The following is a 15050-nucleotide window of genomic DNA, read 5'->3' on the forward strand; positions in this document are numbered from 1 at the left end:
AGGAGAAGCCATGCTGACTTTTTCCACCTGCATTATTTACCCAGTCCATTGCAGGGAAATCCAGGCAGTGGGATCCAGTAGTAATAGAGGGCAGGGAGCATTTCCTGCCCGTAACATGATGTGCTGGGACAGGGTTTTCTTACGCTGAGTCCTGCTTTTCCTCCTTCACACTTCAGTCATATCCACAGTTTAGTCATTCTCTTTTTCTGCATATGTCATCTTGCTGCAGCATTATGCATTCTGTGTCCTTAATCAGATTATAGCCCGAAATAAATTTCAGTTTAATGAAAATATCTGTTTCCATGGGAATTACTTACCATGTGATTGTGATTGTACTTCCTGTTGTGCTTAGGGCTAAAACTATTAAATGATCTGTATTTTTTACACTTTCTTACAGTTCTCCTATAAATATCTATTCCTCATAACTGGTCAGAACATTCAGTCTCCACACGTGGGTCATTTTGGTTTTTATTCTGTGATCTTACGCCAGCTCATTAAACACTTAGGCTAAAGCTGGATTTCACAGAGATCCTCATACTTCCTAGTTTGTTATTTCAGGTCTGCAAAGCCAAATTCCTGTGGATAGCTATCAGCTGTCAAGGAAATGGGCTGATATTCAGAAGTGAAGAAAATCCCAAAGCTGGTCACTTGCCTTTGGTAGCTGGCTAAGACCTCTGGTGTTCAGGAGGTAAGGGTGGCTGTGTCATGGAGAACCCAGCATGGAGAACTACCCAAGTGCTGTGTGAATCCTGGCCCACAGCACTGGCAACAGTGATCAGTGGAGCCCAGGAAGAAGAAAGAGGTGTGGTAAAGATATTTTAATTTTGGTTTTATTTTTCATTATCCCACTCTGATTTGATTGGTAGCAAATAAAATATGTTTCCCCCAGATAAGCCTGAGCAATCTCTCTGTTCTTGTCTCAACCCACAAGCCTTTGGTCCTTATTTTCTCTCTCTGTCCAGCCAAGGTCAACTGGCCACAAGCAGTGAGTATTGATGCCTGCATTCCTGGCCTAAGTGAAGCACAGACACTCAACAGAGGAAGCATTTGCTCAAGAAGCCATTTAATGATATCTTTGCACAGGGTGAAACTTCCAGAAGGATTTGACTCTCTCAAAAAGGGAGGTCATTCAGTGTCCATGTGGCAACAGGAGTCTCTAGTTCCAGGCTCCTTGCCACAGCCTCTTTGTCTTTGGATCTGACTCCCAGAGTGAGCTTCTGATGCTGGAGAAAGGTGCAGCAACGATTTCCAGCACTGACAAAGCACTGTCTTCTCCATGTCCTTTGTGCTCATGGCACCTCCTCCCCAGGGAATCAAGGATGGGTGGGTACTCCTCCTAAACAACTGTGAAGGTACAGAGACCATTTAGTGGGACCACACACTTGACCCACTGTCATATCTTGTACTCCACTGTGAATTGTGTCAGCAAGAGAGCTGCTCAAGCTGCAGCTATAACCCTCACAGAAGGTTCTCACAGAAGCCACACCTGTAGCCCTTCAACTACTTCACCTGCAGTTTGGTGTGCATTTTGTGTGTATCCAGCCTTTGATTGCTTCAGGCTACATTAGTGGTAGAGTGGAGGTGGGGATACAGGGTGGGGCTGGCTGGGTTGTGATGTGCTGTGGCAGCTGTGACATCACGGGAGCCGTGTCACAATGGGGGCAGCTCTAAAAGGCCCCAGCAGGTAACGCTGGCCCTGCATTGCTCAGGCAAGCGGTGAGTGCACACGTGCTGGGGAGGCTGGGCTGGGGACAAGGGCCGGGGCAGAAACGCTGCACCCGGGGCTGGGCTCTCCCCCTGCCTGCAGGGACAGCCCCTCATGGGACAGCCTTGGGCAGGCCACGGTGCTGCTGCTGCTGCTGGGGCAGTGGGACAGGCCTTGCTACCTATGACTGTCTGGTGCCCTGTCCTTCCTGCCCCCAGATCCCTGAGCATCCTGTCCTCCCTCCAGCAAGCAGCAGTTCCCTCCCTTGTAGCCTCACTCAAGGCCTTCTCTCCATCCTCCTGCAGACCATGGATGCCATAACATTCCTCTACATGCTCCTGCAAAGCCTCATCCACTACCTGCAGTCAGTGGGTGATGTTTGGGATGAGGAAACACTTTGGCGCATGGAGGAGCGTGCAAAACACTTGGAGAGGAAGAGAATTCAGCTGGAGCAGGAGGTGGAGGAGCTGGATGTGAGGCAGAGTGGAGAAGCCTGGGGAGACCTGCTCAGGTTTGCCTTGCAGCCCTGGCAGGTCTGGGCTGTTGCTGGGCTCCTTGTCCTTCTCTTGGGACTGTATATTTTCTGGATGAAAAGGAATGATGAGGCAGAGAACAGTAGTGAGGAAGATGAAGAAGACCAAGTTCTTGGCAATGATCTGAGATGGCTTCTAGAGCGCATCCAGTGGCCTGTACAGGACCTGCAGGGAGGCTGTGAGTGGGCAATTCGCCTCATGGACAATTATACAGTTTATTTTGGACACGTCTTGTCAAACAGCTTCTACCCAGTCCTGCAGCGAGCCATTGGGGTGGGCAGTGCCTTTGAGGGTTGGAGTCCCCGAGAGCAGGATGTTGTGTACCGCGTGCTCATCCCCATGACTCCTCCCCGAGGCCACAGCTTCCACCTGGAGCTGGACTCTGCAGAGCACAGGCACGTGAGGAACTTCCGTGTCCGCGTGCAGCTGGAATGCACCTGCTCCAAGGAGCAGAAGGCTGAGAAGATGCTGTGCTTCCTGCACCACCCCGAGGAGGAGCTGGGGGAAAATCAGGATCTCAGCCTCCTGGACACCCTGTGCACCGACTCCTACCTCGACGTGCACAAAACTGCCCGCTGGTTCTACCAACTGGTGAGAGCAGTCTGGCCAGCTCTGCCTCAGTCACACAGCTGGCATTTAACGCTGCTGCCCTCCAGACGCTCCTGCCAGATCAAGGTTACCAACGGAGAAGGAAGCTTCAGGATTGAGATGCTGTTTGGGGTGCGGAGAGGTTACTCTGATGTCTTTGTGAGCAGCCAGACTAGGGAAGCCCTCACCTTAAGCACAACCTGGCCAGAGGCCTACAATGTGGCAGAGGTGAAATTCTTCAAGTACATCGCCAGGCAGGCCCCTCCTGACAGCTTGCACCTGAGGTGCCTGCAGCTCTTCTCCCGTGTTCAGCTGGGCTTTGGCTTTTCCACCTACATGGTGAAGACCATTGTCATGCACCTCCTGAACACCATCCCCGTGTCACAGTGGCGCAGGAGGTATTTTTTGCGGCGCCTGGGGGACATCAATGTGAACCTGCGCAGCTGCCTGGAGGAGAAATGCCTTAACCACTTCATCATAGGCAACAGGAATCTTCCTCAGGAGATCAGCTTGCCCCTGGACATTTCATCAGCTGAGCCACCCAATCTCTTCCATCACCTGGCACAGGATCCTGCTTCCCACTCCCAGGCGATGAGTGAGTACCAGGATCTTCAGCATCGGCTTGCACGTCTGCTGCTCAATGGCCACTGAAAGAGGTGCTCATGCACAGAGTTGTGCTTGTGGGACTCACAGGCAGTGGCAGAAAACCCCCTCAGAGTTCCGGGAAAAAGAGAGGAGAATGTACAGAGAGAGAAGGTAACTGATGCTGCTGATGGCAGCACTTTTCCACCATCAGCAGCAGCAGTGTCATCTCAATAGTCTCCCCAGAAGAGCATCCAGTGATGACTACGGTGTGGAGGCCCAGAGAACCTGACTTCCATTGCAGGGTGGATTGTGGTGATGTACTCCTCCTGCCTCTGGCTGCACTACGATCTGAGAAATGCTCCTTAGGCCTTGGCCATGACAAACTCCACTTGTACCAAGCCCCTCCTGAGTGTGTCAGAAATATTATTTGTTCCAAGAAACTAACATGTGTCTAAGTAGCACCATTTCTTTAAAAAACAGCCTTGGAAACTTATTTTTCTTTCCTGACTAAGAACCCAACTGGAATAATATTTTTGTTGACAAACCTTCAAATAAAGTTACAGAAAAAAGACCTGAATATTAGAAAATTACTATGACTAAAGCCCACTCTGTTGCGACTATAAAGCAGTCTGAAGTGAGACTTTTTGAGCTCTTGGTTCCCAGAATATAAGGGACCAATGTGTGTCTAACAGTTATCAACAGTCTCTAAAACTGATAATTGGATGACAGTGGAGCCAAACAGGGACTGTTGGTAATAGCCAAGGACTGCTGGTATTAACATGCTGTGAGAAAGACCAAGATTTGGCTGGAGAAGGGGGGCCAGGAGGAAACAGGGCAGCACTTTTCTGTCAGGAAGAACTACAGCACAGTACAGCATAAGCACAGGAACGAGACCAAGAAGAGGGCATGGACTCTAGAGTGGGATTAAGACCACCAAAAAGCACCAAAGCCTTCTGACCCATTTCCAGGAAGGCCTGAAAGAAAGGACTGTACATGGTAAATAATTGTCATAGAAAGTGGGAAACCTGTTTTTAGAGTGGAGAAACCTGTTGATAAAAAGGTAACCCACAAGCCTGGGAAGTGCCCTCAGGACCTTGAACATCTCATGGACCAGACCAGTACAGATGGATTGATGCTGAACCCAAGATTATCACCTGGATTGGCACTGCAGCCAGGATTGGCATCCCATTAACTGGATCAACACTGGAACCAGGACTGGTGCTCTCTTTTTCTCTCTCTTTTCTTCTTTTCTTTGTATTTTTCTTTCTCACTTTCTTTAATTCATCTGTCCCTCTTTAATTCCTCTCTTGCCTTTAACCCTACCCCATTATCCAAAAGCCACTGCCATGTGCTTATACAGTCAGTCAGGGACTAACATACCGATTTCCAAGCCAATAGTTAGCTAATAAAATTTTCTGATTGTTTGTGGACCCCCTGGCTTTTGTTATTCCTTTCAATCACAAGGGTTTACAAATCTTAGGTGCTTCCTTCCCCTTAAGGATGGGTCATCACACTACAGTGGCTACAAAGATGAGAAGTAACTAGGAAAAGTGCCCTGCTAACCTGCTGTTTGTACATAGAGGTGCCCTTGTGGGTGAAGTCGTGATTGGTGCTGTCTTGGCCACAGTAATCAAGAAATGCTTGAATAAAAATTTTTAGGTGTTATGGGAAAAACTGTCTGCAGAGCTACTGCCCAAGGCTGTGGGACAGCAAGCTCAAGAACATAATTAAGAAGGGTCCCTGAGCATGTTCTTTCAAGGGTATTGATGTCCACATCAATTTCTATAAGAGCACAAGTCTGATGAAGAAGGGCTGACAGATGTGAGGGTGTTTAGCAGAGAGAAAAAGCACCTCAGGGGGGACCTTGTGGTTCTCTCCACTCCCTGAAGGGAGGTTATAGCCAGGTGGGGGTCAATGTATTCTCCCAGGTGCAGCAGGGCATCTCACCCTCCTCAAGAGCTGATATGTTGTTTGTTGACTGGTCAGATAATTCCAACAAGGCAAACTGTCTTGCAGTGCATTCTTTTGGTGCCATGGGGTAAACAGTGAGCTGGCATCTCCCAACTGCCAATAAACAATGTACTGTTGAAGTGAGATCTGGAAAGAAAAGCTGGATTTCTGACTGATGGGCACCTCACTTTATGACTATAAAATCCATACCAAACTTCCACAAAGTGGAAATATTTTATACATTTCTCTGGAAATGCCTGGAGTTTCTCCCATGGATAAAGACACTTGTTTTGCAGTTACTGCCATGGAGGTTAAGTGAAAAAAATCTCATTGTTGTCATCTCTGCAGCATGCTACATTTGACTCCTAATTAATGCTGTTCTTTGACAAGCTTCAATATAGATACCTTCATGTCATACACTGTTTATGTTATGCTGTAATCTACTTCTAGTTTTTAGTTTTATACTGAGTAGTAATAAATTCTGACTGGGATCTTTTGTCTATAATCTCCTGTCCGTTTAAAAAATGATTAGTTTATAAATAGATTTGATCCTTCGAACTTGAGGGCAACAGTGATTTCTTAAAAATGAACTTGCCCAAACCTTAGGCTAAGGCAGGGCCTGTCTGAAGTTCCTACGTGTTCTGCGACAAGAGGAAACATGCAATAGGAAAATGGACCAAGGAAAATGGCTTAAAGTTGAATAAGTTATAGATATTTAGACTAGATCTTAGGAATAATGCTTTCATCAAAAATGATATCAAGATTGGGAACAGGCTGCCTAGAGAAATGGTTGAGTAACCAACCTTGGAGGAATGGAAAAAGTACGGAATATGGGGGAACTTGGCTGATTGGTGCAGTAGGCAGTGTTAAGTTTGCAGTTGAACTGTGTGATCTTCAGGGACATTTTCAACCTCGCCGACTCAGAGATTTAAGTGCAGCTCAACCAGTGAGGAATCAAAGCCTAGACTCAATGGATCTCAAGGGTGCCTTCCAACATGGATGTCTAGGAGACGGCCAATGGAGGGCAGATGAAAAGAAATCCAAAACAAGAACAATGGGAGTTCTTTGCAGAAGATTCACTCAAAGGCAGCCTTAAGGACTACAGCAGGGCCACTCTGAGCGGCTGAGCCAGGGTGGGGACACAGGGTGGGGCTGGCTGGGTTGGGATGTGCTGTGACAGCTGTGACATCACGGGAGCCGTGTCACAATGGGGGCAGCTCTAAAAGGCCCCAGCAGGTAACGCTGGCCCTGCATTGCTCAGGCAAGCGGTGAGTGCACACGTGCTGGGGAGGCTGGGCTGGGGACAAGGGCCGGGGCAGAAACGCTGCACCCGGGGCTGGGCTCTCCCCCTGCCTGCAGGGACAGCCCCTCATGGCACAGCCTTGGGCAGGCCACGGTGCTGCTGCTGCTGCTGGGGCAGCGGGACAAGCCGTGCTGCCTACAGCTGTGTGGGTCCCTGTCCTTCCTGCCCCCAGATCTCTGCAATTCCCATCCCTGCCGCCCTCATTGTCATTTCCCTCCCTACTGGCATCATTTGAGCCTTCTCTCCATCCTCCCGCAGACCATGGATGCCATAACATTCCTTTACATGCTACTGCAAAGCCTCATCCACTACCTGCGCTCTGTGGGTGATGTTGTGGATGAGGAAACACGTTGGCACATGGAAGAACGTGCGACACGCCAGGAACTGGAAAGGCTTTGGCTGGAGTGGGAGATGGAGCAGCTGGCCCAGAAGCAGAGTGGAGTGGTGCAGTACTTGCCACTGTTAGCTATTTCTGTATTACTGATCCTTGTCTTTGTCTTATGCTTTATGGGGTGGAAAAGGAGATTGAGGAGAGAGCCTGGAGAAGAAAACATGAATGCAAATGAAGCAGCTGATGTTGGAAATGAAGTAGGTGATCGTATTCAAGAGAACATAGGAAGGGTGCTAGTGGAGCGCATCCAGTGGCCTGTGCAGGACCTGCAGAGGGGCTGTGAGTGGATAACTGGCCTCATGGACAATTATACAGTTTATTTTGGGCACGTCTTGTCAGGCAGCTTCTACCCAGTCCTGCAGCGAGCCATTGGGGTGGGCAGTGCCTTTGAGGGTTGGAGTCCCCGAGAGCAGGATGTTGTCTACCACGTGCTCATCCCCATGACTCCCCCCCGAGGCCACAGCTTCCACCTGGAGCTGGACTCTGCAGAGCACAGGCACGTGAGGAACTTCCGTGTCCGCGTGCAGCTGGAGTGCACCTGCTCCAAGGAGCAGAAGGCTGAGAAGATGCTGTGCTTCCTGCACCACCCCAAGGAGGAGCTGGGGGAAAATCAGGATCTCAGCCTCCTGGACACCCTGTGCACTGACTCCTATCTCGACGTGCACAAAACTGCCCGCTGGTTCTACCAACTGGTGAGAGCAGTCTGGCCAGCTCTGCCTCAGTCACACACTTGGCATTTAAAGCTGCTGCCCTCCACACGCTCCTGCCAGTTCCAGGTGACCAATGGCACGGAAACGTTCAGGACTGAGATGCTGTTTGGCGTGCGGAGAGACAACTCACACGTCTTTGTCAGCAGCCAGACTAGGGAGGCTTACACCCAAAGCACAACCTGGCCTGAGTCTTACGCCGTGGCTGAGGCCAAATTCTTCAAGCACATCGCCAGGCAGGCCCCCCGTGACAGTTTGCACCTCAAGTGCCTGCAGTTTTTCATCCGCCTGCAGCTGGGCCTCAGCTTTTCCACCTACACCATGAAGACCATTGTTATGCACCTCCTGAACACCGTTCCTGTGTCCCAGTGGAGAAGGAGACATTTCCTGAGGCGACTTATCGGAATCAACGAGAGCCTGCGCTTATGCCTGGAAGTAAAACACCTCAGCCACTTCATTGTGGGCAACCGGAGGCTTCCTGTGGAGATCAGATTGCCCCGAGATCTTCAGAGTGCTGAGCCCCCCAACCTCTTCCATCAACTGGCCATGGATCCGGTTGCCCGCTCCCAGGCAATAAGCGAGTACCTGGATTTGCAGTGTCGGCTCATAGGGATCCTTAAACCTGAGGACTGAAAGAGATTCTCCTGCACAGACCTGTGCTTGGGCTGCTCACATCTGGCAGCACAGACCCACCTCATAGTACAAATTTAGTGCTTTAAGGAGAACATCATGTGTACAAAGGCTCTGGCGAAGATCCCATAGCCTCTCCACCTCAGCAGGTGGAGGGCCATGGGACAATTTATTGTACCTCCTTTTATTAGTTCATTTTCCAGAAAAAAGGCGCCCAGATCCACATAAAGCCATGCTATAATTTCCCCACTCCTAAGAGTGCTCATGAAGAGAACATGACATGCATGTATAGTCAAAATCACCAAACCACCCCTGTAACATGCAGTTGTTCCCAGCCTTTGAGAACAGCTGAAAATTGGAGTATGAAAGAAGAAGGAATGTGAGACAGAAAAGAAAAAATGAAACAGGACAAAAAAAGACCAAGAAGAAAAATCAGCACTACTTGCCTGGGATCAGTCAATGGATGAGCTCTCTCCTTGTCTCTGGAAGGGACACCTTTCAGTCAGGATTGGACCAACTGTGTTGAAGTTGACCTGAAATTCTGTTTATATAAGAATCTAGATTTTTATTTCATATATCTATTGTGTATACCTACTATATACTATAAAGTCCACCCATTATCATATAGAATAGTAAAATGCAATAAAACAAAACAATATACTAATGCAAATAATATCAAAGATATCAAACATGTAATGATGATATAATGATTAAAAGTAATTCTAAAGAGTTGAATATGTAATTATGTTTAAGTAATAATAATAGAGCACCATATAGTGTCTATAGACACCAGATAGTGTCACTATCTGGTTTGCCCCATATTGATGCCCTAAATGCATTTATGTCTAGAAAGATTTTCATAAAATAGATATATTTATAATATATATAACATACATCTAATATATAAATTATATATGAATATAACTGTATAACGTGTATGATTTATCATATCTATATATTACATATATTATATTAGTTTTATACATAAGTAAAGCCATATCTAGTATCACTATCCGTTGCAACCCATATTAATGCTGTATACTTAGAGCATTTATGAATGGTAAGCCAGAAACTGCTTTGCTCATTTTAATAAAATGCAATATTGCAGAATCTGGAGCATGCAAGACTTTATTGATCTCCCCCAGACCTATAGTGTTGGTGAATATCATGCACTGAGAATCTGGGCTTGTGAACTGTCTCCTTGAATTCAGCCAAACTCACAGTGCTGAACTGGTGCTAAACACAAATTAAGCCCAGCCACCCCCAGCCCCTCAGGTCACAGAGCTCACAGAACGGCTGGGCTTGGAAGGGCCCATAGAAATTGTCTCGTTCCAGCCCTGCTGCCAAGGCCAGGGACACCTTCCACTATCCCAGGTTTCTCCAAGCCCCATCCAGCCTGGCCTGGAGCCCTGCCTGGCCCGGGGCAGCCACAGCTGCTGTCCTGGGACCTACCCTGACCCAGGTGCAGCACCCCGTACTTGGTCTTTTTAAACCACATGAGATTGCCATAATTCCACTCCTCGAGCACATCCTCTGGTTGGTATCCTATCCTTGAGGTGTGGCAACTGCCCCTCTCTGCTCAGTGACATCAGCAAATCTGCTGAGGATGCCCTCGATCCCTTTGTCTGTGGTATAAATGAAGATATTAAGAAACATTGCTCCCAGAACAAACCTTTGAGGGACACCACTGATCACCCATGTCCTTCCTGACTCTGAGCTGTTGACCTCTGGAAGCGACCATGCACGCAATTTCTTATCCATCCAACTAACCAAGCATCAAATCCATCTCTCTCCAATTTAGAGAGGATGTTGGGGGCATCATGTCAAAGGCTTTACAGAAGTCCAGATAAATGACACCTGTAGCCCTTCCCTTTTCCCTTCACATACTCGCTCTGTCACAGAAGGCCTGGGTAGGTCAGGCAGGGCTCACCTTTGGATGTCTTGAATCACCTCCCTGTTCTCCATGTGCCCTAGCATTACTTCAAGGAAGATGTGTTCCATTATCTTCCCAGGGACAGAGGTGAGGCTGTGTCAGTCGTTTCCAGACTTTTCCTTTCTATCCTTTTTTAAGATGGGTGTAGTGTGTTCACCTTGGCTGAATGCCAGGTGCTCACTAAATAATTCTATTACTCCCTAGTGGGACAGGGGAGAGAAAATAAGATGGAAAACAAGCAGTAAGTTGAGATAAAACTGTTGACTAAAGTAAAAAAAAAAAAAAAAAAAGAGTTTGTGCATGCAAAAGTAAAGGAGAAAAAACATTTAGTCTCTACTTCTCATAGACAAGCAATGTTCAGCCACTTCTGGCAAGCAAGAAATCTCTCTGTGCTCTGGTCTTGTTGTTCCCTCTAAGATTTTGGGCCTATTGTACTACACACCTTAACAGACCACAGTGATACTTCCTAAGGAGAGCTCTGTTCAGCCGTGAGTGGCCTCTAGCTGGAGCCAGAGGTTTATGTATTCCACTCTAGTCCTGGAGAAGCCTAACAAGTGAATGGCTGCAGACGTGTTTGCCCTTTCCAGAGCATCAATCCTCCCTTGTCTCTAGCTGGTTCCCAGTCTTGTTAAACCACCGTGAGCAGGGGAAGAGGGAAACAACCATTTCCAATCTTTTGGCTAGCCCAAATCACACCAACTGATGAATAAAAGATGAGAATTGCCCACAAAGCGGTTGCTGACTTTCTCTACTGCCCTCTAGCAGCACAAGCCAAGCCAGCAATCAGACTGCAAGTTAGGTCACTGCAAAGAAAAGGGGTTAATCTCTGGCTGCGAGCAAGGGTTAGATACAAACATGCCTCTGTGGAGTGTGGAATGCTGCAACAGCTCCCAGAGCAGTGGTTGCAAAGGGAAGAGAGCTGGGAAAGGGTCTGGAGATCAAATCTGATGAGGAGGAGCTGGAGGGTCTGAGATTGGAGAAGAGGAGGCTCAGGGGGGACTTTCTCAGTCTTCCTGACAGGAGGGAGGAGCCGCCAGGTGGGGGTCAGGCTCTGCTCCCAGGGAACAAGGGACAGACAAGAGGAAATGGCTTCAGGTTGTGCCAGGGGAGGTTTGGATTGGGTATTAGGGAGAAATTTCTCCTCTGAAAGGGTTGTTAAGGCTTGTCAAGGCTGCCGGTGGAATTAGTGGTAGTGTCATGCCTGGAGGCTCTTAAGGAACGTGTGGATGTGGCAATTGGGGAAATGGTTTCAAGGAGGACTTGTCATGTCAGGCTGGTGGTTGGACTCTCTACAATCTTAGAGATCTTTTTCAACCCAAACAATTCCATCTACTGTGATGGGGAGCCAGTTTTAGCCCAAAGAGTATTTTGTAAGGTCATTTCATAGAGTCATTAATAGCAACTTCACTCTATTGCTAACCTTCTGCAGCTGCTTTTCCCTGTGCTCTCCTCATCTTCACTTCTACCTTCAGTTTGGGATGGGAGAATTGGCTTTGGTGGAGTCAGTGGTGGTGGGAAAGCCTCATGCCAGGGGGTTGTAGGTTGGTTTATTTCTGCCAAGGTTGGAGCTGCCTCCAGAAAAGGCTGTGATACCTCTAGTCCCTATTGACATTATTTGACTGCTCTGAGATGAGTTACCTCCCTAACAGAAATGTGAAATATTTTAGCAAAAGAAAGATTTTTGATTTTGAGAATTATGTCTTCCAGAGAGAACTCCTTTCATTGCATATCCCTTGCTCAATTCCAACTTGTTTTGATTTTTTTCTCCCTTCTCCCCGTTTCTGTGCCATGAAGGCCACACAGCTGCTGGATGGGATGGAAATTGTTTTGTCACAGTGCTCCTGGTGAAATGCTTCCTCCAGGGTGGAAGGACCTTTGCACTAATGAAGTGATCCAGAGCATCAGCACCTGAGTTTAGCATTCTGCTCTGACTGTGACCTTTATAAAAAATCTCACTCCTGAGCACTTGAGGTTCATCCTCAGCCAGCCTGAGCCAGTGGCTTTCAAGGGTGGCTGCCCAGCTCTGCCAGCTGGCAATTTTCTCCTCTGAGCCTGCATGTTTCTTCTCCATGTCTCAGAGGCAGAGTGTTTCTAGACACACTCCAAAAGCAGCTGTGAGCTGGACACAGAGCCCACTACAGTGTTCACCACTAAGCAAACACTGAATGAGAGGCTGTAAGGCACTTAACTTTCAGTCAGACAGACATTAGGTTTATGAAATCTGGGCTGTGAAAACACTGGTGGTTTTTTAACAAAATGCAATGTTCATTGCCCAAGACTCCACCCTCTAAATCAGGATCTCTGCAGACCCAGTCCCAACTTTCCCACTGACTCCACACACAGTGATTTTGGCTGAAAAAATGCAGTACTTTTCCCCAGAGTGGTGAGACAGCAGCTCCCCTCCTCCTTTCCTAAATTCCCACTGCCAGACAGGTTTTCAGCCCCTTCCTTTGGCCAAAGCATCCACTTGTATTTGTGTTTTGTGACTTTGAAGAAAACGTTAAAGGACTTATTTTATTAACAGCCAACAGACACTTCAAAGCAAAAATGTAGTTGAGAAATTAATCATTCTGCACTTCCAAAGTGAGATTTATTATGACTCCTAAAACAAGTTTAAAATGAACCAAAAGCTAAATGCATGAATCGCTCTCTTAAAATAAAGTCAGAACTTCAATGGAAGGTATGTGTACTGGTAAAATTAAATGCAAGGACATCTATTTTTCTTAATTTAAGATAATATTAAAGTAATGAGTTGTCCCTTAGCATCTCAATGGCTTAGGGAAAGTGTTTCTCTTTAGCAGAAAATGTTGTGTTTGATAATACTTTTCTAGATTATTGAAAAGGTTTTGTTTCCCAGGGTTTTTTTTGGGTTGTTTTTCTTTTGGTGTGCGTGGAGGGGTTGTCTAAAAAGCTAAATTAACTTTCTCTGAGAAAATGCCCACTTTCAGTGTTTACCAGGGCAAAAAAGGCCATTGTCTGGGGAATTTGATGAGAATTTGAATTCAGGGACAGGGCATTGACATTTGCTGAGCTGGAAAGTAAGTGGGACAGAGTTTCACCTGAGGGGTTATACTCACAGATTCTTGGTGGATTTTTTCCCGTAGTTCTTCCAAGTAAACAATTTCCTGAAAATTGGCAGGAAAATGTGGCCAGCTCCAGGTGCAGCTTCAATAGTGCATTTTTTAATAACCATCACTGCCAGTCGCCACTTTGGGAGCTGGTTCCCAAAGAGAAGCTCCTTGGGAAGAGGGTGAGATACACCCGCTTGCTCCTGTGATCACAGGCTGTGAACAGACAGAACCCATTTCACAGGTAGGACTGACCAGAGGAGCTCCTGCCATGTTTTCTCAGCCCATTTTTGTGCATGTGTGCCTGTCTGAGCAAGGGTGCTGCTTTCCCAGCTGTGGCCACGCATTCTGCATTGGCCTCAGACCCCATCAGCTTGTTCTAAGTTATTGTCACTGTGTTATAAACTCTGTTTCCACTGATGAGTACATTCTGTGTTTTCCTCAAACTGTACAGAACCAAAAATCTCACTGGGCAGGACAGATTTGCCTTTTTCTGAATTATTTGTACGCAAGATATGCTTCGCCCCAAGGGCTGGAAAGACTCAGCTTCCCCTAATTAACATTTGTCTAATTCACTAAAGTGTCTCGGAATACTTTTATTTTCTGTCCGCCTTGGCTTTCATTTCAAAAACACAAAAATCTCCAACTACAAACAAATAACAGCTTTGCGCTGCTGGGATAAACCGCCTGGACAAAAACGCCGGAGCGATATGAAAGGGAAAATTCAAACATCAACATCAAATCCTCAGACACTTTTGAAAGAGTTTCCTGTTTTGCCGATGCTTTAGGGCCCGGCGGTGAGTTCATGCAGAGCTCACTGACATGAGCAGACCAGCTCATGGTGGGGACAGCACATATGCCAGTGGCACCTCACTGCTGCAGGCAGCCAGCTGAGGTTAGGGCACAAACCCACCCCAAAACAGAGATTTCCTCCCTTCGAATCTCTCGCCAAAATTGCCCAAGAGCTTCAGTCACCTCAACTTCCAGAAGATGGGGCTGTCCTTCCTCTCAGTGTCACCCTGCCTGGTGGGATACTCACCTCACTTATTCTCACTCGTCGTGCTCAGCAAAAAAATTGGACTCACATTGTTGTTTAGGTTGGAAAATATCTCTGAGATCATTGAGTCCAACTGTTACCCCAGCACTGTTAAGGGCACCACTAAACCATGGCCCAAAATGACACACCCACACACCTTCTGAACAACTCCAGGGATAGTGACTCAATCACTGCCCTGAACAGTGTTTCAGTGCCTGACTATCCTTCTTCCAGTGAAGAAATTTCACCTAATACCCAATCGAAACCTCTGTTGTACAACTTGAGGCCATTTCCTCTGTTAAGTGTTACCTGGGAGAGGACACTCACCCCACCTGGCCCCACCCTCCTGTCAGGGAGTTGTGGAGAGTGAGAAGGTGTCCCCCTTGAGCTCCTTTTCTTCAGGCTGAATCCCCCCAACTCCCTCAGCTGCTCCTCATCAGTTCTCCAGACCCTTCCCCAGCTCCATTGCCCCTCCCTGGACACGCTCCGGCCCCTTAATGTCTTTCTTGAAGTGAGAGGTTCAAAACTGAGCACAAGACTTGAGGGGTACTTTGGTACAGAGATTGTTTGCATGTCCTTCCCTAGCCCAAATATCACTGTGTCATGTTTGCGTGTGCTGCT

The 15050-nt window shown here is 47.4% G+C and overlaps 2 protein-coding genes across 2 annotated transcripts; both read left to right on the forward strand.

Moving 5' to 3' along the window:
- Positions 1 to 2013: 2013 nt before the first annotated feature.
- On the forward strand, positions 2014 to 3477 carry LOC310910908 (inositol 1,4,5-trisphosphate receptor-interacting protein-like 1; the record flags this gene model as incomplete). Its single annotated transcript, XM_083863981.1, has 1 exon — positions 2014 to 3477. The coding sequence occupies one exon, from the start codon at positions 2014 to 2016 to the stop codon at positions 3475 to 3477; it is 1464 nt and encodes a 487-aa protein (XP_083720107.1).
- A 3448-nt stretch (positions 3478 to 6925) lies between these two features.
- On the forward strand, positions 6926 to 8395 carry LOC310910909 (inositol 1,4,5-trisphosphate receptor-interacting protein-like 1; the record flags this gene model as incomplete). Its single annotated transcript, XM_083863982.1, has 1 exon — positions 6926 to 8395. One exon carries the CDS (start codon positions 6926 to 6928, stop codon positions 8393 to 8395), a length of 1470 nt encoding a protein of 489 aa, XP_083720108.1.
- Positions 8396 to 15050: the final 6655 nt, after the last annotated feature.

The sequence above is a fragment of the Zosterops lateralis genome (assembly GCF_965231275.1).
Source record: "Zosterops lateralis genome assembly, chromosome: 6".
Lineage (NCBI taxonomy): Eukaryota > Metazoa > Chordata > Aves > Passeriformes > Zosteropidae > Zosterops > Zosterops lateralis.